This window comes from Danio aesculapii, chromosome 4 (genome assembly GCF_903798145.1).
Source record: "Danio aesculapii chromosome 4, fDanAes4.1, whole genome shotgun sequence".
Classification (NCBI taxonomy): domain Eukaryota; kingdom Metazoa; phylum Chordata; class Actinopteri; order Cypriniformes; family Danionidae; genus Danio; species Danio aesculapii.
In genome coordinates this window covers 2,655,308-2,681,510 of record NC_079438.1, presented here as the reverse complement: position 1 = coordinate 2,681,510, position 26,203 = coordinate 2,655,308, and the positions used below count along the sequence as shown (strand labels likewise).

General features: G+C 40.5%; 2 protein-coding genes across 5 annotated transcripts in view; both read right to left on the bottom strand.

Moving 5' to 3' along the window:
- The window catches only part of LOC130222759 (zinc finger protein OZF-like), a 52,726-nt gene extending 39,215 nt beyond the window's left edge, over window positions 1-13,511 (bottom strand). The window contains exons 1-2 of one of the 2 annotated variants that reach the window (XM_056455295.1): window positions 13,463-13,511; window positions 1,542-1,657 (exon numbers count right to left, since the gene is read on the bottom strand). In XM_056455295.1, coding sequence (XP_056311270.1) covers window positions 1,542-1,632 — 91 coding nt within the window. In that variant the 5' untranslated portion in view covers window positions 1,633-1,657; window positions 13,463-13,511. Of the gene's footprint in view, window positions 1-1,541; window positions 1,658-1,815; window positions 1,983-13,462 lie in introns of those variants that run through there. The other variant, XM_056455294.1, reaches the window with a different exon arrangement.
- The window catches only part of LOC130222779 (gastrula zinc finger protein XlCGF8.2DB-like), a 31,863-nt gene continuing 11,543 nt past the window's right edge, over window positions 5,884-26,203 (bottom strand). The window contains exons 1-4 of one of the 3 annotated variants that reach the window (XM_056455324.1): window positions 24,150-24,177; window positions 23,387-23,533; window positions 13,463-13,516; window positions 5,884-7,727 (exon numbers count right to left, since the gene is read on the bottom strand). In XM_056455324.1, coding sequence (XP_056311299.1) covers window positions 6,787-7,727; window positions 13,463-13,516; window positions 23,387-23,468 — 1,077 coding nt within the window. In that variant the 5' untranslated portion in view covers window positions 23,469-23,533; window positions 24,150-24,177 and the 3' untranslated portion in view covers window positions 5,884-6,786. Of the gene's footprint in view, window positions 7,728-13,462; window positions 13,517-23,386; window positions 23,534-23,982; window positions 24,114-24,149; window positions 24,178-26,203 lie in introns of those variants that run through there. The other 2 variants (XM_056455326.1, XM_056455325.1) reach the window with 2 other exon arrangements.

The window sequence follows — 26,203 nt, the reverse complement described above, 5'->3', positions numbered from 1 at the left end:
TCAAATCATCTTCTTTTGTGTACAGCAGAACAACAAAACTCATTTTTTCAGGTTTGAAACAAGTAAATAGTGAGTAAATGATGACAGAATTTTCCTTTTTCGGTGAACTGTCGGTCTGCACCATAGCGCAGTGGGTAGCACGTTCGCCTCACAGCAAACTGCAGTTAAACTCGACAAATTAAAAATGAAACACTCGAAATAAAATGAAACTCCAGAGGAAGTGTGGATAGCAGTGACACAATGACGTTAATCAGTCTATGTATGGAATAAAATCACTGTCATAAATATTTCGTGCGTAAATAAAATTCACGCATCCGTAATTATAAAATCGTAAAGGAATACGAAGCGTACTCGTAATTTTACGAGGGTACAATTTCAGAATCTGCGATTAAAACAGACACAGATATGACATTTTCTTTGTCTGTTTGTATATGACTGATAAATTTACGATGGGTGTACTTTACAAACACGAATTACAGTTTCACCACGGACACGAAGTCCTGATTACGAGTACGAATCAAACAGCGACACTCCACTGTCAAAATTACGTCATCGCTGCCACAGGCATTAATAAACAAGCGAGAGTCATCGATCACAACGGCGCGCCAGCTGGACACTCGAGCTCACACACACCGTCTCAGATAAGATTTCTGTTACTCTTTGAGAAATGTCCGCCATGAGCTGTAATAAAGGTTGAGACTTAATGAGGTCCAATTTTGCTGTGTTTCTTGGACATTTTACTGAATCAAAATTAAGAACGGGCCGAGGATAGAGAGCTAGCATAATGTAAGTTAACGTGTCTCTCAGTGAATCACTTAACTTTTGTTTATTAATGCCTGTCACAGCGATGACGTAATTTTGACAGTGGAGTGTCGCTGTTTGATTCGTACTCGTAATCAGGACTTCGTGTCCGTGGAGAAACTGTAACTCTTGTTTGTAAAGTACACCCATCGTAAATTTATCAGTCATGTACAAATAGACAAAGAAAATGTCGTATCTGTGTCTGTTTTAATCGCAGATTTTGAAATTGTACCCTCGCAAAATTACGAGTACGCTTCGTTTTCCTTTACGATTTTATAATTACAGATGCGTGAATTTTATTTACGCACGAAATATTTATGACAGTGATTTTATTCCATATCTATGTACTATAACATGTAAAACGTGATCATGAAAGGACAATTCAAATAGCAACTCATGTAAACACCTCAATCATATTTTTGTCGTATTCAGATTAAGGTAAATAATTTGATTACTGATGTCCATGTACACGTAGTCAGTGTTTCCTTTACAAAACGTATTAAGAGCAACTTCTCGAGGTCAAACATTTGATAGAGATATGAACATTTTCAAGTAGCAAAACAATTAAAAGAATTAGCCAGAGCAATTTGAGATTTCCCTTCACATATAAAAGAAACGTGATTGATGTAGCAGACAAACTCACTGGAGACATAAAGGCATTCAGGATTTACCGTGTGACCTGCTGTAAAAGCAGACATTTAATCAAACAAGCGAGTTGATCTATGCGAAAGAAAACTAACCTGTTTGTTTCTCTGGGTCTTCATGTTTGACTGTGAATGTGTCTTCAATCTTCAGGTCTTCACTCTCCACTTTAATAAACGCCATCTTCATAATCTCTGTGTTTGGACACCTTGTCCTGTTTAAAATGAGAACATGAACTGAAATAAAAGAAAGTAGCTCTAGTTCACGATTTAATTGACTCGGAGTTTTGTAAATCTCCTTTCCCTCATCTCCACTCGCCAGTGACTGGATTCATGTTTACTAACAGATACAGAAATGAGATTCACTACTCACGCGTAAGCTTGAGCAAATTATGTCCGATAACGAATAACAAGCGCGATTTCCTGACGAATATTTAATTTGGCATCGCTTATACAAAAAAACTTAATATTTGACTGGTTGTTTGTTCCGACATTTAAACCGTTAAAGCCAAATCTTTCGTTGCTCCGAACTCCGGCGCGCGGCCATGTGACGTCATGCAGATACACCAAAATAAAAGCCTTGCATACTATAATACAATTCACACACAGACTGAACGACTACAGTTAGTGAGACAGCAGATTACTATTAGGGGATAAACCAGATTCCCAAAGACATCAATTTATAGTTTCCAGGATTTCTGTAAAAATAAAATATATAAAGTAAATGTGCGTTATATTAAGAGAAGTGACCATAAATGTATAAAATCCAAATGGAAAACGAAATTAAAAATGTTTAAATACTTTGGCGCATTAAAAAAAAAAATCTTTAAATTTCCAAATAATTATTGACTTTATTTTTTTGGTTTTTACTTCCAAAACATCCTCTAAAAGAGAAAAAAGTTCAAACCAAGAACCGTCTTTGGCTTTACTGATTTCAGTGGTAATCAGTGGTGTAGTCGGGGCTATGCGCACGTATACTCAGTACGCCTACTTTTTTCACTAGCTGTTTGGGTATTACGACTTCTGAGGATCAATAATTGCGTATACCCTCGGTATACTCACTTGTTTTGCTGATTAGACTTGCCTAATTTACGTATATTCGCATCCCTTAACTGTATACCAAATGGTTTTTTTTTAACTCTCATCTTAATTTGTTGCAATTGGTGCATTTTTGTTTATATTTTGCGCCGTTCCCCGCCCCCTGACGACCTCAGCAGCTGTGAGAAAATTTCGTGAGTTTTTCAAAGTCAACTGAATGATGTCTCGCAGAAACGTTCAGGTAAAAGATTAAAATAGCATGGGCGGGTTGGGTGGTACATTAGACTATAAAAACAATGTTTATAGAAGTGCTACCTTCTTTCATAACAGTTAATACTCTTCATCTTTGAATATTATGGGTGAAATTATATTAATTTTAAAATAATAATTTGTTAAACCCTCTGACTCTAAAAGTCTATCAGTCAGAAACAAGATCCATTAAGACAGTAGTAAAGTTAAAGGTAAAATACATTCGATCTGTCACTAAAAATTTCGTTTGTTTTTGCGTTATTTTGAGCAAATTTGTTTTTCTGGTTTGAAACGAATTTTCAAAGCTTCGTCACGGCGATTAGATCCTATTCCAGCGTGTAGAATGGCTGTCTATACTGGCAAGTACAACGTGACACGTTTGAGTGTGTAGCATTAACTCATGAAAAAGACTTTGTTCAAACCAATCAGCGCACTCTATTGTGTATGCGGGGCAACTTCATTAATATGCATGATAGCTTCGAAGACTGTTTTTACCTGTTATAGTGTTTAGACAGCAGTGAAACGCCACGTTGTGTTGTCGAAACAAGGGGAAGAACAAGAATTGTTTGGAGACATGGGTCGTCAGTGTTGCGTTTATAAATGTGCTGCAACGAAGGTTTTGATTTAATTTCCTGCTATGAGAGCGCAGCTGGACTCACGTGTGGACTACAGTGCACGCGACAGAAATACGTTTGTTAGAAACATTTTTACAGCTTTTCGCATCTGGAAATGGTGAAATCAGGATTTGCTGCTCGTCGGACGCGGCTCCAGTTGGTGTTGATTGTCCTGTCTCTACAGATTTGGTAAGTGCGTGATCAGTGTCTTTGTTTATTCAGATGGCAAAGTTAGTTTGTATCGTCAGCAGTACTCTTTCAGTGTTCAAAGACAGACCTTAGTCAAAATGATATAGATACTATGTTTACAGTACGTTAATATCACTACAATATTATGGACTGAAAGATCCGCTGTAAATGCTGCTCTCCGAGTGTAAACATGCAAACACCGCAATCAAACTATTACCGTCATGTAGGATTTTCAGCCCATTTTGTGACAGGATAGTCTATACACACACGGCTTTCTGACGCTACCTACCGAGTGCAAAGTTATCCAGAAATGTGGAGGTTTTCTTTCTCCCATTCGCCATACGGTATCAAACATTCAATTAAAACTACACTCTTCCAGCAGCTCCTGCATCCAATATCTTGTTTGTCACAGGGGGCATGCAGGAAATGTTCCTGAATGAAAGTGCCAAACTGCAGTTAAAGTCGACAAATTAATAATTCGGCAAATAATTTGATTACTGATGTCCACGTAAACACAGTCACTGTCTTTTTCACCTGCGTCTGTGTGTTTGTTTTGCCTCTGTGAAAATCAGCGCATGCCCAAACGGAAACTCCCCTTTTTATGCAAACCCCTCCCTCCACCGACACCCCCATCTAAACACAGCTGGACTCACCCACTTTGCTGACTTTTTCCAAACTAGAGGTGTGAAAAAGCATAAAATAAGTATGTGTAAGTAATATGAAACGTTCTCATATCGGCTTAGTCTCTTTATTGACCTGGGGTTGCCACAGCGGAATGAACCGCCAACTTATCCAGCATTTGCTTTATGCAGCGGATGCTCTTCCAGCTGCAACCCATCACTAAGAAACATCCACACTCTCATTGGCACACATACACTATGGACAATTTAGCTTACCCAATTCCCCTATAGCGCATGTCTTTGGACTAAACCGTAGCACCAGGATGAAACCATCGCGAACATGGGGAGAACATGCAAACTCCACACAGAAATGCCAACTGAACCAGACGAGGCTCAAACCAGCAACCTTCTTGCTGTAAGGCGATCATGCTACCCACAGCACCGCCCATTCTCATATCTTTTGCGAGTTTATTATTTGAGATGTAGAACACAGGGAAAGTGTCCGCATAGAGAGACACCGAAGCGCTGCTGAAGATTGTGGGTGTCTACAGCGGTTTGACTGATAAATAAGAATTTGTAGCTACACTGTTAGCGGTGCCAAACAGCATTTCCCGTTCTTTACATCCTTGTTTATGTCCTCGCTACAACATATCGTTAACGCTAGAAACTGTGCCTGTAGTTGATGAATTTTAACAAATAAAAACACTTACAGGTTGTGGCTCACAATCCACAGCTTCATCTATTATAGTTTGAGGAGTTTTCAGCCGAATGTAGCACTGAACTGGGAGAGATTTTGGAAGCTGTCCTTTGTCAAATGCTAGCTATATATTTTTTATAATTCTCTGGAACATAATTAAAATGAAACTGTAAGCACTTCACTCTTTGTGTCTTGTCCTCTGGAAGTATGTGAAATCTGTATGTGATGCCTCTAACTTGGAATCGGTGTAAATTTCCGATTAGTAAAGAAACATTAATGTTCCACAGTGTGGGGGAGGAAGGAGGGGGGGGGGGGGTTTGGGGGTGGGGGTGGGGGGTTGGAAGTAAGGACGATTGTAAGGGCCTATACATTTAGGGGGCCCTCAGAGACATTATCAAGAGCCCGCCCCGCGATCATCACTTTCAAACACGATCACCCCCAACCCCATCCCCCCCCCCCATTCTTCTCTTTCAGACGCGATCAAACCCCACCTGAACCCCCTCATCCACCCCCAACTCTTCACTTTCAAACACAATTATTTGTCAGAGGGCCCGTGACGGCCAGCGGCGCCCCTGAGTGTATATATAGTATAAGATATAATTTTAGAATAAAAACTGTTGCAAGAATATGATCTATTAGAACTGAAAAGTGACCTTTACCATGACCCACCTGTAACTGAGAACACTGGACAATGGAGATGAAGGATCCATATGCAGTTTATTTTAGGCTAGGTCAAACAGGCAAAAGTCAGAACAAAAACAAACAGGACCATGAGGGTAACCCAAAGAGCATCGTTATAAATAGGCAGATGGTCAGAACAGGTGGCAAAGAATCAACAAATGGATCAAAAGACAAGGCAGGACTAAGATGGAAATACACATTGAATTGCTTCAAGAAAACAAGACTCCGCAAACGTGTGAGAGGGGTGAATTCAAAATTCAGCTAATCAATCTGTGATGAGTTACCAGCTGTGTAAATGTAATCAGTGGGAAACAGGAACTGGTGTGTGCGAGGTGCATGCTGGAAGTTGTGTAGTTCTCCAGCAATCTGCAACTGCCAGATTGTCGGCGATCACAACACCAGCGCATGACTAATGATTAACATTTATTATATCGCTAAACCTTTTAGCAATGTGAACAATATATATGTCATGGGCAGCAAGTGGTGATCACGGTCACCTCACAGGCAAAATTAGCTGGTCCGAGTCCCAGCTGGAGGAGGTCATTTTGCATGAAGTTTGCATGTTCTCCCTGTATATACACGTGTATTTCTTTCAGGTGCTCCAGTTTCCCCCAAAGATGAAGTCTCAGTTCTGGGTTGTAGCTGGAAGGGCATCCACTGTGTGAAATATATGGCCAGAATTTGGGGGTTTATTCCATTGTGGCGACCCCTGATGAATCAAGGAATTACCCGAAGGAAAGTAAATGGACAATATGTTACCTTAGATTGTTTTCAGCCAAGTACACACTTTAATCATACAAGGAGCAAGTGCAACCAAAGTGAAGGTGCAACAGTGTCTGACTTTCAGTTGTCAAGAAAGCTTTCTATTGTAACTTTTAAGTGTGTTAAACACTAGACTGCTCTGAAATGTGTGGAGAAAAGAAGTCTATAAAAATGTGTGATTTTGTATGTACGGCGCTTCGGACTGCCCGATCACCTGATTGACTGCTATTCTAAAGCCCAGAATTCTGAAGAAGCTTTATTCACTAGACAATAAAAAAATTGACATTATTTACTGCCTAAGACTTATTAAGCACGGGAGGACTTGGGGAAAGACCAACACTCTGCACGGCCCTGAGGGTAATCATCATTTGAGTGTCATATTTTGGGAGCAAAACTTAACCGTGCAAAGGTCCTGGCAGATAGATACAGCTGCAAAATTCCAACTGCCATTTGCCATGCAGTTCTAAAATGGAACCAATTCTCGAAACCGAACTCTACTGACCAAATATAAACGGCTTCTCTAAAGTGTGAGTCCTCATGTGAGAATTAAGGTTGCCTTTCTGTGTAAAACTCCTTCCACATTGAGAGCAAGTGTAAGGTTTCTCTCCAGTGTGGAGTCTCATGTGGTAATCAAGTTTGCTTTTCTGTGTAAAACTCTTCCCGCATTGAGCGCAAGTGTAAGGTCTCTCTCCAGTGTGAACTCTCATGTGGATTTTAAGGGTACCATTCTGAGCAAAACTCTTTCCACATTGCTGGCAAAGGAAAGGCTTTATTGTCTGTATGTCTTTATTGTGAACTTTCATGTGCGTTTCAAGTCTTTGTTTATGAACGAATCTCATTCCACACTGAGGGCAGACACACGGCTTCTCTCCTGTGTGAAGTTTGATGTGATTTTTAAGGATTTGAATTTGCCTGAATGTCTTTCCACACTGTTGGCAGACATACGGCCTATCCCTGTTGTGAACGTTCATGTGGGCTTTAAGGTTTTGTGTTTGACTGAAACTCCTTCCACACTGATCACATGAGAAAGGTTTCTCTCCAGTGTGAGTTCTCATGTGAATTGCAAGATTTTGTTTTTGTTTGAAACTCTTTCCACACTCGGGACATGAGTAAGGCTTCTCTCTGGTATGAGTACTCATGTGGGATACAAGTCTTGTGTTTTCAATGAATCTCTTTCCACACCGATCACATGAGTAAGGCTTCTCTCCAGTGTGAACTCTAATGTGAACTCTAAGCTTGTATTTGTTAGCAAAACTTTTTCCACATTGACTGCAGGTAAAGTTACCATTAGATTTGGTTTCTTGAGCTCTTTCACAAGGTGAAGTCTTTTTTGCCGTGGTAGATTTATCAGTCATCAAGTCTTGGTTTTTCTCAAACTGATCTTTCTCTTCTATTTCCTTCAGTTCTTGAGTCTCTTCTTTCAGCACCATCGGCTCTAAAGAGAAATATAAAACAAGTTAACTCAGATTTAAAGCATTAAGGAACATGTGAAAAACTAACACCACCATGTAAGATCTTGTAAGTACTATGATGCTGAAAGAGGTGAGCCCAATAACTGGTTACAACTATTGGACAGACCAGCACAGTTTTTCCCTGCATTAGTTATAACATCAGAATCAGAATCAGAATCAGAATCGGTTTTATTGCCAAGTGTGCTTCACACACACAAGGAATTTGTTTTGGCTACAGAAGCTTCCAGTGTACATAAAGTGACAAGTGACAACACAAAATAATCTGAAAAAATAAAATAATAATAATAAAAAATGATGAACATTAAACAGATGCGGTTAGTGAAGAAACCTGGATGTTGAGTTGTATGTACAGATTGTTATAAATATACAGGTTATAAGGTGCTGTGTACAAGTGCGAATGTAGACAGTAATGCATTGTATATTGTTATAAGGTGCTGTGTACAAGTGCGTATGAGAAAGTATTGCACATATTTATTGCACAGTAGGGAAATATTTAACTGTTCATAAGGTAGACAGCCTGAGGAAAGAAACTTTTCCTGTGTCTGGCTGTTTTTGTGCTCGGTGCTCTGAAGCGCCGACCAGACGGTAACAGTTCGAACAGGTAGTGTGCTGGGTGTGAGGCGTCCAGAGTGATTTTGCGAGCCCTTTTACTCACTCTGGAAGAGTACAGTTCTTGAAGTGTAGGAAGGGTAGTGCCAGTGATTCGTTCAGCAGTCCGGACTATTCGCTGTAGTCTACGGAGGTCAGTTTTGGCAGCTGAGCCGAACCAGACGGTGATTGAAGTGCAGAGGATGGATTGGATGACAGCTGAGTAGAACTGTACGAGCAGCTCCTGTGGCAGGTTGAACTTCCTCAGCTGACGAAGGAAGTACAGTCTCTGCTGGGCTTTCTTCACAATAGAGTCTATATGAGTGTCCCACTTCAGATCCTGAGAGATGGTGGTGCCCAGGAACCTGAATGACTCTACTGCAGCCACAGTGCTGTTCATGATGGTGAGTGGGGGGAGTGCAGGGGGGTTTCTCCTGAAGTCCACTATCATCTCCACTGTTTTGACTGTTTTTTCCACCTCCTGTCTGTATGCAGACTCGTCACCGTTCTGGATGAGGCCGATAACAGTAGTGTCGTCTGCAAACTTAATGAGTTTGATGGAGGGGTCTTTTGCAGTGCAGTCGTTGGTGTACAGGGAGAAGAGCAGCGGAGAAAGAACACATCCCTGGGGGGCACCAGTGCTGATGGTGCGGCTGTCGGATGTTATTTTGCCCATTCTGACTAGCTGCTGTCTATCTGTCAGAAAGCTGGTGATCCATTGACAGACAGAGCTAGGAACAGAGAGCTGGGCCAGTTTGTACTCAAGCAGTGATGGGACGATGGTGTTAAAGGCAGAACTGAAGTCCACAAACAGAATCCTTGCGTAGTTCCCTGGTTTGTCCAGATGTTGTAGGGTATAATGCAGTCCCATGTTGACTGCATCATCCACAGACCGGTTTGCTCTATAGGCGAACTGCAGGGGGTCCAGCAGGGGTCCAGTGATGTCCTTCAGATATGCTAGCACCAGTCTTTCGAATGACTTCATGGCCACAGATGTTAAGGCCACAGGTCTGTAGTCATTGAGTCCTGTGATCTTTGGCTTCTTTGGGATTGGGATGATGGTGGAGCGCTTAAAGCAGGATGGAACTTTGCGCTGTTCCAGTGATCTATTGAAGATATGGGAGAAAATGGGAGCCAGCTGGTCAGCGCAGGTTCTCAGACAGGCTGGTGAGACACCATCTGGCCCTGGTGCTTTCCTTCTCTTCTGTTTACTGAAGATCTGACGCACATTTTCCTCACTGATCTGAAGAGCAGGGGGGGAGAGGAAGATGGCTGGAGGTGTTGATGGCTGTGTAGGGCGATGGTCCGGGCTGTGTTGATGTGGTGTTGATGGCTGTGTAGGGAGATGGTCCGGGCTGTGTTGATGTGGTATTGATGGCCGTGTAGGGCGATGGTCCGAGCTGTGTTGATGTGGTGTTGATGGCTGTGTAGGGAGATGGTCCGGGCGGGTGGGAGGTGTCTGGTCATAGGTGTCAAACCTACAGTAGAACATATTCAGCTCGTTTGCAATATGTTTATTGCTGTCGATACTGGGGGACGGTGTCTTGTAATTAGTGAAATCTTTTAAGCCTCTCCACACTGATGCAGGGTCGTTAGCTGAAAACTGGTTTTGCAGCTTTTTGGCATAGCTTTCTTAGCCACACCAATCTCCTTTGTCAATGTGTTCCTGGCCCGATTGTACAGGATCCTGTCACCACTCCTGTAAGCATCCTCTTTGGCCTGACGAAGCTGTCTGAGTTTTGGTGTGAACCATGGTTTATCATTGTTAAATGACAAGTAGGTCCTGGTAGGGATGCATAACTCCTCACAGAAACTGATGTATGATGTTACAGTCTCTGTGAGCTCATCCAGATCTGTGGCTGCAGCTTCAAAAACATTCCAGTCAGTGCATTCAAAACAGGCTTGTAAGACCTGCTCTGTGTCGTTGGTCCATCTCTTGACAGTCCTTAATACTGGCTTAGTAGTTTTAAGTTTTTGCCTGTAAGTTGGTATAAGATGAACCAGGCAGTGATCGGAGAGTCCTAGAGCTGCTCTGGCGACGGAGCGATATGCATCCTTTATTGTGGTGTAGCAATGGTCCAAAATTTTATTGCCTCTGGTGGGGCATGTAATGTGCTGTTTGAATTTAGGCAGCTCATGTGTGAGTTTTGCCTGATTAAAGTCCCCAAGTATGATAAAAGCAGAGTCCGGGTGTTGTTGTTCTGTCTCTGTGATCAGATCAGCCAGCTGTTGCAGCGCAGTACTCACGTGTGCTTGCGGTGGAATGTAAACACAGACGAGAATGAACGAGGAAAACTCTCTTGGTGAATAAAACGGCTTACAGTTAATGAAAAGCACTTCCACATCAGGACAGCACATCTTCTTTAACACAGTTACATCCGTACACCACCTTCTGTTGATGTAAAAGCATGTCCCACCACCGCGCGTTTTGCCCGTTGACTCCGTATCGCGATCTGCTCTGTACAGCTGAAAGTCCGGTAGGTTTAATGCGCTGTCCGGAATGGCTTCGTTTAGCCAGGTTTCCGTGAAACACAGGGCAGCAGAGTTGTTAAAGTTCTTGTTTTTGCATGTGAGCAGAAGTAGTTCGTCCATTTTGTTAGGAAGAGAGCGGAGATTCGCCAGGTGAATGCTGGGCAGCGCCGTTCTGAAGCCGCGCTGTCTTAGCCTGACGAGCGCGCCGGCTCGCTTCCCACGCTTGCGCGTCTTGTAGCGTTTCCACAATGCGGCTGCTCCGCCGACTACAATGTTCCGCAAAACGCCACAAAAATCAAAATCCAGTTCTTGATTAGTTGGTGTGCACTGCCGAATGTTCAGCAGCTCGTCCCTGGTGTAACTGATCATGTTTGACAAACATAAAACAGGACAGACTAACAAAAACAGTGCAAACACTGGAGAGCCCCACGCCGAAGCGGCCATCCGCGGCGCCATCTTGATGAGGTCTATCATCAACATAATCAGAGAGAACTGAGGTAGCAGACTGAAGCACAAGTGATGTGATGCATAGTTTTATAAAAGAGCTTGCAGAGCTTCCTCAAATGCAGATCTGTTTCCCTCTCGCAGAAATCATGGATGAACTTGGTTTTGTTTGTCATGGAATAGAGTGGAGGAACTAGGACATCAATTTCTTTGCAAAAACCCGGAAGCAAGTTAGCATTTTACCAATACCGGTTTCATAATTTCAAAGTCAATGGGTTATATGAGTGGGATTTCAGGTAAAGTGCTTAAATAAGGTTTGTGGTTAACACAAACTCAAGATACTCTCACGTTTTACTGTACAACAGGGGTCACCAAACCTGTTCCTGGGAGAGCGGTGGTGTCCTGCAGAGTTTAGCGCCATACCTAATCAAACACACCTGAGCAAGCTAATCAAGGACTTATGGTGCCTTCACACCAGATGCAGATGAAGCGTCAAGCGCAAGTGAATTACATGTTAAATCTATGCAAAGATGCAAAACAGATATCCTGCTGCGCTATTTGCACGAATGAGGCGGTGCGAATTTAGCATTTTGTGCGTGAATCGCTCAAGTTGGAAAATCTGAACTTTAGAGGACATTCATGTTGCGTTAAGGAGCTTGCTCTTGTAGGGCTGTGATTATGACCTAGCACCAGCTGTTGGTGTCCCGAGGGGAAATCCTCCTGCCAACACCAGACAACAGCTCATCAAACTGGGCTCGTCTCAATCTGAGGCACTGCTGAAAGCTTCAATCACCTAGGTATAGTTTCTGGAGGAGTTGATGAACTCAGAGCTGGGTGCACCTCTGAAAGGATCTAGTGGACTCTTGTAGACAAGGCGCAGAACGAATCTACAGTTTATCAGCCTTCCTAAAGCACAAAGCACAGCTAATTCAGCAAAATTCTTGTTAGCCATTTTAGCAACAAAGAGTCACAAGGCAGACTGAAGCCCTGCCCATGAATCTGCGTCTATTATGAAGAAAATGTGATGCACGAATGAAGCGAGTAAACTCAGTGTTCTAGTGTTATTAGGTTTTTGGATTTGTCTGTTTTCAAGTATTTTCAAAACTAGTTTGTAGCATTTTCTATTTGCACATTCACACTGTGGGTGGGTCTCAATCAGCACTCAACTCTTCTTCAGTAGTCAGGGCACTGATCAGGCCGTCAGCCATTTTAAGTGCTCTCTCAGTTGCAAAATTCTTCAAGTCACTGAAACATTCGTGCCCTGAAAAGTCCCACAATGCACCACAAAAATCAGGATGAATCTATATAGACAATGGCTGCGTCCAAAACCGCATACTTCAATACTATGCAGTATGCTAAAATCAGTATGCGAGCTCAGTAGTATGTCCGAATTCATAGAATTCAGAAATCAGTATGCGAGTACCCAGATGACTTACTACTTCCGGCGAGATTCCGAAGTGCGCATCCCATGCACGCTGCGCTATCCCGTGATGCCCCATAAGAGAATTCTTGAACGGGAGTGATCCGACGCAACAGACGCAGGTAGGTCACATGACCACGACAAAATAGCGGATGTAGTACGTCCAAATTCTATTCATACGTCTCACATTCATACTGTATAGAACGTACTTTTCTAACGCCTGAGTAGTACGTTTAAATTAAAATGCAGTACCTACAAAGTAATAGGCGGTCACGGACGCAGCCCATGTGTCCTTAACAGAAGATAAGAAGCGTAAAAATACTAATCACATGACCCAAATCGTCAAACATAATTACAAACAAAGGGACGTTTTTCTAAAAACAATGTTATTTATATATCATAAACGTACATAGCTAGATAGGTTAGAAAGAAATCTAGAAAACATACTTTAAAAAACGTCATCAAATTTATATATGAGCATTATTAGCTCTGCTGTTATTTATAAACTCCAGTTTTGATGTACAATAAAGACGTTTTCATGTCACACTCAGTGTGTCCCAATGTGTAGTGAATCAAGCTTATCGGTGCCCAAACCAGTGCACACGACCTACTAATGAACAACTTCTTGAGATAGGGTGCTGATTGAGAAACAGCCCTTAGGTCACGGGTACTCAGTCCTGTTTCTGGTTTGGTTTTCTGAGCTCTTTTATGAAGCAATGTCCTTTGTCTTAGATGTTTCATCAGTCTTTAAATCTTGGTGTTTCTCAAACTGACCTTTCTCTTCTGTTTCATTCAGTTCTTCAGTCTCTTCTTTCAGCACCATCAGCTCTACAGAGAAAAATAAGACGAGCTAAACTCAGTTTACAGGCACAGAAAGCAACATGTAATAGACAACATGAAAGAATTTAGGAATTAAATCCAAAAACATGAATGAACTTAAAAGCCAGGGGTGTCAAACTCAATTCCTGGAGGGCCGCAGCCCTACATAGGTTAGTTGCAACCCTGATCCAATACACTTACCTGTAGGTTTCAAACAAGCCTGAAGGAGTCAATTAGTTTGATCAGGTGTGTTTCATTAGGGTTGGAACTAAACTGTGCAGAGCTGCGGCCCTCCAGGAACTCCAGTTTGACGTCTGTGTTATAAGCACTAAGATGCTAAATATGCTTTTCATGTAATTCACCCTGATGATCCCTCGGTTCCAGCTCACATCTCACACTGTCAGACATTTCACACTGGATGAAAGATCATCATCTTCAGCTTAACCTCGCGAAAACGGAAATGCTTGAAGTCTCTGCCAACCCGACTCTACACCATAACTTTTCAATCCAGATGGATGGGGCAACCGTTCTGCATCCAAAATGGTAAAAAGCCTTGGAGTAACGATTGATGACCAACTAAACTTCTCTGACCGCATTTCTAGAACTGCTCGATCTTGCAGATTCGCACTCTATAACACCAGAAAGGTCCGACCCTTCATATCTGAACATACAGCTCAACTCATTGTTCAAGCTCTTGTCCTGTCCAAACTGGATTATTGCAACTCTCTACTAGCCGGGCTTCCAGCTAATTCTATCAAACCTCTTCAGCTGCTTCAGAACGCAGCAGCACGAGTGGTCTTTGATGAACCCAAAAGAGCACATGTCACTCCGCTACTCACCCGTTTGCACTGGCTGCCAGTTGCTGCCCGCATCAAATTCAAAGCTCTGATGTTTGCTTACAAAGCGACCTCTGGCTTTGCTCCTTCTTATCTGCTCTCACTTCTGCAGATTTATGTGCCCTCCAGAAACTTGCGTTCTGTGAATGAACGTCGCCTCGTGGTTCCATCTCTAAGAGGGAAGAAATCACTTTCCCGAACTCTCGCATTCAATCTGCCCAGTTGGTGGAATGAACTCCCTAACTGCATCAGAACAGCAGAGTCACTTGCTGTCTTCAAGAAACGACTAAAAACTCAACTGTTTAGTCTCTAAATAGTCAACTATTATGTCATCTAACTGTAGGAGGGGACGATATGTTATTTTTAAGGGGACACAAATAATACAGCTATAATTGCATATATATTATTCTGTGTTCAGACCAGACGTGGAAGAAGCGTCAAGCACGACTGATTTACATGTTAAGTCAATGCAAAGATGCGAATAGACTTCCCGTGGCACGATTCGCACAAATGAAGTGCCGCGAGTTGAATTTTAAATGTTTGACGCTCGTATCACGTGAATCGGCCAAGTTGGAAAAACTGAACTTTCGCGGACATTCTCGCTGCATTAACCAATCATGAGCGTTCTCTTGTAGGGGCTGTTTCTCAGCACTCCCTAAGCACATAAAGCACAGCTACTATCTCGATAAAATCCATGTTAGCCATTTAGCAATGAAGCTAGAGTCACCGGGTGGACAGAAGCCCTGCCCATGACGCGAATCCACGTCTATTGTGAAGTGAATTTGACGCCCGAATGAAGCGAGTAAATTGAAAATGTTCACGTGTCTGTTTTCGCACAAATAGTGCGATTTATTTGCGCGTCGCCTCTGGTGTGAACACAGCATTAGGGGTGTAACAGTACATGTATTCATCCTGAACCTTCACGGTTTAGTTCATGCCCTCTTTAGTACACACTCTGACAACAAATACAGTCAGTTCAGATGTGCCAGTCACTAAAGTTGGACAGAAAAGCTCAAAGCAGTGAAACAATAGGCCTTTTTCACGGACGCTCGAACGCACATCCGGTAGAGCGATAGTTGCGTATCTATACTTCCGGCCAGAGCAACGGAGTCAGATACGCTATAGTTTTCACTTTTTGAAAACTTTGCCAACATTTACCATTTACAGCGGATGTTTATTGTCTTGTGGACCGACATTCTATCGCTCCACACTCTAAACCTAATAAAAGACCTACGTTTTTCCACAAAAATTGCATTTTTAATTACGAAGGTGGGTGACGATCCATACATTAGCATGATTTAGGAAAGGCTGTTTACATTTGTGCGAAATGTACCTTTATCATAGCGTATGCTCTTAGTTTTAAACCTTTAAGAGATATAAGAGAGCTAATGTATATAATAATAAATGTTTAAATACATGTATAATATATAAATGTATAATAAATATGCGATGTAATAAATATTTGATGAGAGGGAACCTGGACCTTTAGTATTTCTGTACGTACATTTGCGCTTTCACTTCGCTATATCGCTCGCGCGTGCCCGCGGGCAGTGCTGTGACTTAAATGTGCTCAAACTTTTTAATTCCGCCAAAATATGTATTAGATAAAGATATCAATAGGGGGTGACCAGACAATTTAAAAGGCCTTGCGTTTATTTAACCCTTACAGATTTTGGCAAAGTCTTGTATGGTATTTTGGCTAAAAAATATTAGGGTAATTAAAAAAATCTTTTTAAATAGATGAGTAAATAACTGATGTTCTCCACTGCTGAAAACTTCATACGCGATCAGAGGAGTCTGTGCTCACCTCTCAGAGCATTCTGATCAGTTAAAGAAAAATTATTAATGCATTAAAAATATTACAAATATTTAATGCATGATTGTTTATTCAAAATAATCCAGGGCTAAGCATAAAAACTTTCCATGTTTTCATAAAATAAGTTCATCAAGTTGTTTTAAGTTTACAGAAAACTAGAAAGCAATAATTGACTACTTTGACAGTGTTTTCTTAAATGCATATTCCACTAAATTGAGAGTCTGCTGCTATGATAGAGATGACTGTGATTTTCAATCACAAACTGCTCTTTGCACATCAGCATTGTTAAGTAGTTTGACAGCTGTGCTCTTGTTTTTCATTGTTGCAATTTTATAAACATGCTGTCATTAAAAGAAACGAATCAACCTTTTGATGCATTTTTGCATTTTCGATTTATTTTTTTGCATTTTTGATGCATTTTTTCATGATATATTTGTGATTTATCATGATTGGTTTTCTTGTGATCTGTTGATTTATCGCAGAATCACTGATATCGTGATTGAAGCAACAGCAGCAAAACGCTTCATAATCTTGGTGATAAAAAATAAGCTTCTGATTTATACATTTGTTTCAAATTTCTTATTACACAGCCATTAACTATGGATGGTGAATACACTGCAAAAATGATTTTTCTTTCTTCTTTTTTTTGTCTAGTCCAAATATCAAAAAAAAAATTTAACCAATAAACATTTTCTAGACAGATTTTTAGTCAAAATTATGTGCGTGTTTTTTTTTTTCATAATCTGCCAATTAGGTTAAATAAAAGAATATTGTTTTTGGTTTAAAAATAAGATTATTTTACTTATCTTATTGGCAGATTAATTTGTTCACTTTACAGAAAAGAAATTCACTTAATTTAGAATTATTTCTGAAAACTGAAATTTTTTTCTAGATATTTAGTAATATGCTATATGCGAATACGTCTACAAAATGCTTCCTGATTTAATTAGAATTTGATGTAAATAGTTTTAAGCTATTTGAACTACAAAATGCATTTTTTCAGTGTTAACATTTATCCATTTAAAAAAAATTATCTTTATTGTCACTATTCTTGACTGTTTTGCAGCGTTTTGTGACTGAATAATAATAATAATAATAATAATAATATTAATAATAATAATAATAAGTATGCTATTGGCTACTTCCAGCTGTTTTTGTTTCTGTCAACATTAATTACAGCTTAGATTAATGTTTTGTGTCTAATTGTTTAGTTTTGTGGCAAGTAGTCATATAAAAATTGGGATCAATAGGCAGTTGATCAATAGGCAGTTGTTTCTGCAGTATAATATTTGGAATTGTCTTTAAACATATTTTATGATTTAAGTAACACAACTACAGCAAATAAAATCGATAATGCATGTTTTAAATTTACAGTGTGCGAATAATTAAGGATCGACGATAATTTGTCACATTGTTTGCACCAAGGGGGCCCCAACTAAAATCCTGCTTAGGGCCCCCTGAAGGCTTGGGCCGGCCCTGATATGCGCCATCGGTTTGTTCTTGACGGTAGTAAGTAGTGTTTTATACGTTATATAATTGGGTATATGCGCAACTTTCGCGTTCCAGTCAACCTGGATAGAACACTTATTCACTCTCCGCTAATATGGCGTTGTTTTATACGAGAAGCCTCCAGGAACTACTAAAGTTAAGCATCACAGTTGTCCACCGGTTATGCTCATTATCATCTAAATGTCCGGCCACCAAATTGGATTAAGGATTTAAATTGTATGCTTCATCATACATAATGGATTATGAAGGTATGCAAGCTAGCGGAATTGAAATGCTGTACAATGCCACTACGTTAACTAGCTAACGCTATAACGTCTGCTGTATGGACCTACATATTCACATTAACACTTAGTGAATTTTTGCACCAGTATCAAATAAAGACGGGTTGACTGGTGATGTCAGCGTTAGGGCAACCTGTCACAGGTCTATGAAGAAGTCAGAGACGCCACACAGCCTGAGAGGAACGTTATGGATGGTGTGGGAGTTCTGTTTGTTCAAGTTCAGAAACAGTTTTTTTTTGTTTTGTTTGTTTGTTTTTAAGCCGTTCTGACTTAAAATAAGAATCTGTGATCATGACTAACTCTTTTAGTTCTACCCAGGTTGACTGAAACACGAAAGTTGCGCATATACCCTATTATATAACGTATAAAACACTACTTACTACTGTCAATAACAAACCGATGGCGCATATAAACTAGCGATGGGGCGGAAGTGTTCTACCGAGGGATCCGGTTTGGACATGTGACGTTCGACATATTCCCTATTATATAACGTATAAAACACTACTAACTACTGTCAATAACAAAACGATGGCGCATATAAACTAGCGATGGGGCGGAAGTGTTCTACCCAAGGATCCGGTTTGGACACGTGACGTTCGACATATACCCTATTATATAACGTATAAAACACTACTTACTACTGTCAATAACAAACCGATGGCGCATATAAACTAGCGATGTGGCGGAAGTGTTCTATCCAGGGATCCGGTTTGGACACGTGACGTTCGACATATACCATATTATATAACGTATAAAACACTACTTACTACTGTCAATAACAAACCGATGGCGCATATAAACTAGCGATGTGGCGGAAGTGTTCTATCCAGGGATCCGGTTTGGACACGTGACGTTCGACATATACCATATTATATAACGTATACAACACTACTTACTACTCTCTACTGTCAATAACAAACCGATGGCGCATATAAACTAGCGATGGGGTGGAAGTGTTCTACCCAGGGATGCGGTTTGGACACGTGACGTTCGACATATACCCTATTATATAACGTATAAAACACTACTTACTACTGTCAATAACAAACCGATGGCGCATATAAACTAGCGATGGGGCGGAAGTGTTCTACCCAAGGATCCGGTTTGGACACGTGACGTTCGACATATACCCTATTATATAACGTATAAAACACTACTTACTACTGTCAATAACAAACCGATGGCGCATATAAACTAGCGATGTGGCGGAAGTGTTCTATCCAGGGATACGGTTTGGACACGTGACGTTCGACATATACCCTATTATATAACGTATAAACACTACTTACTACTGTCAATAACAAACCGATGGCGCATATAAACTAGCGATGTGGCGGAAGTGTTCTATCCAGGGATACGGTTTGGACACGTGACGTTCGACATATACCCTATTATATAACGTATAAAACACTACTTACTACTGTCAATAACAAACCGATGGCGCATATAAACTAGCGATGTGGCGGAAGTGTTCTATCCAGGGATCCGGTTTGGACACGTGACGTTCGACATATACCATATTATATAACGTATACAACACTACTTACTACTCTCTACTGTCAATAACAAACCGATGGCGCACATAAACTAGCGATGGGGTGGAAGTGTTCTACCCAGGGATGCGGTTTGGACACGTGACGTTCGACATATACCCTATTATATAACGTATAAAACACTACTTACTACTGTCAATAACAAACCGATGGCGCATATAAACTAGCGATGGGGCGGAAGTGTTCTACCGAGGGATCCGGTTTGGACATGTGACGTTCGACATATTCCCTATTATATAACGTATAAAACACTACTAACTACTGTCAATAACAAAACGATGGCGCATATAAACTAGCGATGTGGCGGAAGTGTTCTATCCAGGGATACGGTTTGGACACGTGACGTTCGACATATACCCTATTATATAACGTATAAAACACTACTTACTACTGTCAATAACAAACCGATGGCGCATATAAACTAGCGATGGGGCGGAAGTGTTCTATCCAGGGATACGGTTTGGACACGTGACGTTCGACATATACCCTATTATATAACGTATAAAACACTACTTACTACTGTCAATAACAAAACGATGGCGCATATAAACTAGCGATGTGGCGGAAGTGTTCTATCCAGGGATACGGTTTGGACACGTGACGTTCGACATATACCCTATTATATAACGTATAAAACACTACTTACTACTGTCAATAACAAACCGATGGCGCATATAAACTAGCGATGGGGCGGAAGTGTTCTATCCAGGGATACGGTTTGGACACGTGACGTTCGACATATACCCTATTATATAACGTATAAAACACTACTTACTACTGTCAATAACAAACCGATGGCGCATATAAACTAGCGATGTGGCGGAAGTGTTCTATCCAGGGATACGGTTTGGACACGTGACGTTCGACATATACCCTATTATATAACGTATAAAACACTACTTACTACTGTCAATAACAAACCGATGGCGCATATAAACTAGCGATGGGGCGGAAGTGTTCTACCCAGGGATCCGGTTTGGTCACGTGACGTTCGACATATACCCTATTATATAACGTATAAAACACTACTTACTACTGTCAATAACAAACCGATGGCGCATATAAACTAGCGATGTGGCGGAAGTGTTCTATCCAGGGATCCGGTTTGGACACGTGACGTTCGACATATACCATATTATATAACGTATACAACACTACTTACTACTCTCTACTGTCAATAACAAACCGATGGCGCACATAAACTAGCGATGGGGTGGAAGTGTTCTACCCAGGGATGCGGTTTGGACACGTGACGTTCGACATATACCCTATTATATAACGTATAAAACACTACTTACTACTGTCAATAACAAACCGATGGCGCATATAAACTAGCGATGGGGCGGAAGTGTTCTACCCAAGGATCCGGTTTGGACACGTGACGTTCGACATATACCCTATTATATAACGTATAAAACACTACTTACTACTGTCAATAACAAACCGATGGCGCATATAAACTAGCGATGTGGCGGAAGTGTTCTATCCAGGGATACGGTTTGGACACGTGACGTTCGACATATACCCTATTATATAACGTATAAAACACTACTTACTACTGTCAATAACAAACCGATGGCGCATATAAACTAGCGATGTGGCGGAAGTGTTCTATCCAGGGATACGGTTTGGACACGTGACGTTCGACATATACCCTATTATATAACGTATAAAACACTACTTACTACTGTCAATAACAAACCGATGGCGCATATAAACTAGCGATGTGGCGGAAGTGTTCTATCCAGGGATCCGGTTTGGACACGTGACGTTCGACATATACCATATTATATAACGTATACAACACTACTTACTACTCTCTACTGTCAATAACAAACCGATGGCGCACATAAACTAGCGATGGGGTGGAAGTGTTCTACCCAGGGATGCGGTTTGGACACGTGACGTTCGACATATACCCTATTATATAACGTATAAAACACTACTTACTACTGTCAATAACAAACCGATGGCGCATATAAACTAGCGATGGGGCGGAAGTGTTCTACCGAGGGATCCGGTTTGGACATGTGACGTTCGACATATTCCCTATTATATAACGTATAAAACACTACTAACTACTGTCAATAACAAAACGATGGCGCATATAAACTAGCGATGTGGCGGAAGTGTTCTATCCAGGGATACGGTTTGGACACGTGACGTTCGACATATACCCTATTATATAACGTATAAAACACTACTTACTACTGTCAATAACAAACCGATGGCGCATATAAACTAGCGATGGGGCGGAAGTGTTCTATCCAGGGATACGGTTTGGACACGTGACGTTCGACATATACCCTATTATATAACGTATAAAACACTACTTACTACTGTCAATAACAAAACGATGGCGCATATAAACTAGCGATGTGGCGGAAGTGTTCTATCCAGGGATACGGTTTGGACACGTGACGTTCGACATATACCCTATTATATAACGTATAAAACACTACTTACTACTGTCAATAACAAACCGATGGTGCATATAAACTAGCGATGGGGCGGAAGTGTTCTACCCAGGGATCCGGTTTGGACACGTGACGTTCGACATATACCCTATTATATAACGTATAAAACACTACTTACTACTGTCAATAACAAACCAATGGCGCATATAAACTAGCGATGGGGCGGAAGTGTTCTACTCAGGGATCCGGATTGGACACGTCATGTTCGACATATACCATATTATATAACGTATACAACACTACTTACTACTCTCTACTGTCAATAACAAACCGATGGCGCATATAAACTAGCGATGGAGCGGAAGTGTTCTACTCAGGGATCCGGTTTGGTCACGTGACGTTCGACATATACCCTATTATATAACGTATAAAACACTACTTACTACTGTCAATAACAAACCGATGGCGCATATAAACTAGCGATGTGGCGGTAGTGTTCTACCCAGGGATCCGGTTTGGACACGTGACGTTCGACATATACCCTATTGTGGCTGCAATGTGTTACATGACAACCATGACGCGTCGCCATGGAAACATTAAGGGTGAAGGTTCTAATTAAATATCTAAAAAAATCTTAAAATCCAGACTAGACGAGAAAAACGGCATGAGAAAATTAAGTGATGCTTAAAACTTCTGCTTGAGATTATATCTCATTAAGATTATTTTTCTTACCTCGTTGGCACGTAATTTAGCTTGTTTTAAGCGAACAACCACTTAATTTTGAGTTGTTTTTTTCAGAAAACAAGACATAATTTCTCTTGCTATTTCATCTGTCTAGTGTGTATCTTGATTCAAGAAGTTTTATATATTTGGATTGACAACAAAACTACGAAATTCGTTTTTTATTATTATTATTACTATAACAGATCAGGGATGAGCTTTTTTTATATAAAGGGTTGGAATTAAATGCTTTTGTTGTTGTTTTTTTATCGATTAAACACACAAACAAAAATCGACAGATTAATCGATTATTAAAATAATCGTTAGTTGCAGCCCTAAACTGTTCTAAACAGAAATCGGATTAAGACATGTGAAGTATGTCCATTTTAGTGGCATTATTGAAGACTGCAATCAAACTATTCCGGTTATGTAGGACCTTTTGCCGCATTTTACACCAGAATCCATTCACAAACAGCTATATAACACTATTCTATGTAGCTACTGAGTCGGTGAAGGACCACAGACACCTCAATCACGAAATGTGAAAAGTTTTCTTTCTCCATATGCCGTGCGGTATCAAATTCCATTAAAACAACAGTCCTCCAGCAGTTGTCATGGGGGGAATGCATGAAATGTTCCCGAATTAAAGTGAAAGTGCTAAACTGCAGTTAAACTTGACAAGTTAAAAAGGAAACACTCGAAATGACCTGCTGTAAAAGCAGACATTTAATCAAAAGTTGATCTTACCTGTTTGTTCAGGATCTTCTTGTTTGACTGTGAATGTGTCTTCAATCTTCAGGTCTTCACTCTCCACTTTAATAAACGCCATCTTTATAACAGTGTGGACATCAGTCGCTTCAGCAGGAGTTTTCCTCAGTGTTTGGACACTTTGTCCTGTTTAAAATGAAAACAATGAACAGAAATAAGGGAAATACACACTCAATCTGCGTCTCAATCAGCTCTCTAGTTCACTTTTCAGTGCACTGCTTAGGGAGTCAGATAAAACCACCTGAGTAGATTTAATTGAGTAGCTCTGGAAATGTATAATATTACAATATATACATACTCGTACTATTAGTTATAGACTTTCACTATATGATCTATAGTATTAGTTTTCAGGAAAACACTCGCAGTCGGTTAATAAAGTCACTGAACATCTTTGTTGTTTTGCTGAACACTATTTTGATCAGCAGGTTTGACTAAATTAATCATTTTTAAACGATTTATATGACTCTGAGTTTTGTAAATCTCCTTTTTCCTCATCTCCACTCGCCAGTGGCTGAATTCATGTTTACTAACAGAGTCGCGATACAGAAATGAGACGCGCCTGTTCTGCTGCTCACCTGTGCGCTTGAGCAAATTAATTGTGATTAACGTCTTTAAAGATTATGTCAGATAACGAGTTACATTCATGATTTCCTGACGAATATTTAATTTGGCGTCGTTTATAAAAGAAACTAAATCTTTGACTGGTTGTTTGTTCCGATATTTAAACCGTTAAAGCACAAACCTTTCGTTGCACCGAACTCCGGCGCGCGGCCATGTGACGTCACGCAAATACACCAAAATAAAAGCCTTGCATACTATAATACAATTCACAGATTGAATGACTACAATTAACGAGACTGCTGATTATTTTTAGGGGGTAAACCACAGATTCTCAAAGACATCAATTTCTAGTTTCCAGGTTTTATGTAAAAATACACATGTAAAATAAAAGTGCGTTATATTAAGAGAAGTGACCATAAATGTATAAAATCCAAATGGAAACGACATTAAAATGGTTAAATACGTTGGGGCATAAAAAAGTTAATTATTATGCTTTTTTTTCACTTTAAAGTTTTTAGTTTACTCCCAAAACATCCTCTAAAAGATAAAATAGAAACACTGATACTGGCTTTACTGATTTCAGTGGTAATGCTCTTTCATCTCAATAATTTTACATTAGACTATAAAGACATATTGTTCATAGATGTGCTACCTTCTTTCATAACAGTTAATACTCTTCATCTTTAAATTTTATAAGCGAACTTATATTAATTTTAAAATAATAATTTGTTAAACACCCTGATTATAAAAGTCTATCAGTCAGAAACAAAGACAGTAGTAAAGTTAAAGGTAAAATACCCCTTAGTCTGTTCTGAACTGGCAATAGCACTAGCTCTGATCTAACCATTTAACTACAACTAGTCTCCCAATTGTTAGAATGACTGCTTGCGCCTATGTTTGTCCTTCTAGAACAAAATTCTTCATCGAATAAGGTTTTCTGATTATAAAGTTCACAAATTCAGTTCAAACATGCATTACCTTTGTGATATTAGGTTGAAAATCTCTGAGCTCCGTCTGATTTAGTAACAGAAACACCAAGGACCAGCACTGGGGGTTGCTAATTTGTGTTCTATGACAGACTTTTGTGGAGATTGTATGTTCTCCCCATGGTCGCGTGGGTTTCCTCTGGGTGCTCTGTTTTCCCCCACAAGTCCAAAGACATGTGTTATAGGTGAATTGAGTAAGCTAAAATTGACCATAGCAGGTCGCCAGGGGCGGACTGGCCATAGGGAGTACCGGCACATTTTCCGATGGCCTGCCTGATGGTTTATCTGGCCTGCCTGACGGTTTATCTGGCCTGCCACCGTGATTCTGCCCCCCCCCAATCTTCTCATAAACGTCATGCTCCACCCTCCCCCCTCACTTTGACCTGACCTTCAATAACTTTACCCGGTCAAAAATGCTGTCCCAGTCCACCCCTGCAGGTCGCACACCAGATACGCCGCGAGACGGCGCGCATATGACATTTGGAAGTATCGCACACCAGACGCGCACATTTGTATGTTATTTAAAATGAAACCATTCAGATGGGGCTCTGTGGCACGGCAGAAATATGAACGGTGTCCTGAGTTGTGGCCGGGCTCCGATGTGTGTACCCTGATAGAAACCTTCTGTTTAGAATTGGCTGGTGTGCGACCCCCTTATGAGTGTGGATGGATGTTACCCAGTGATGGGTTGCAGCTGGAAGGGCATCCGCTGCGTAAAACATGTGCTGGATAAGTTGGCGGTTCATTCCGCTGTGGTGACCCCGGATTAATTAAGAGACTAAGCCGAAAAGAAAATCAATGAATGAATATATATTTGTGTTTTTAAATAAATAATAGAAACAATATTTCTAAAAATAATAATGTTCTTTGCATAAATATTTGATATTGGCCACACAATTTAGGTATTTGTGTCATCAGTTTCAATTTTTAGCAGTTTAATAGTGACCCAAGTAATATTTAACAGATTTATACAGTACACTTCAACGTGGGGACAGATCCACACACCGCCGCTAGATGGCGCCACTAGCTCGGTTGAGTGCTCTTGTGTCCACAGAATATAAATGTTCCTGTTATAGACAAATTACCAGTTTGTAAACATTCAGGATGCGCGTGCAGCGAGGTTGCAGAAATAACTGGGAGCGTTAGCATTTACAGTAAGGGAAAGACATCTGATGCGGTAGAGTTTGTTGTTGTTTTAGAAATAAGTTATATTGATTACATATTATATATATTATTTACATAATGCTTT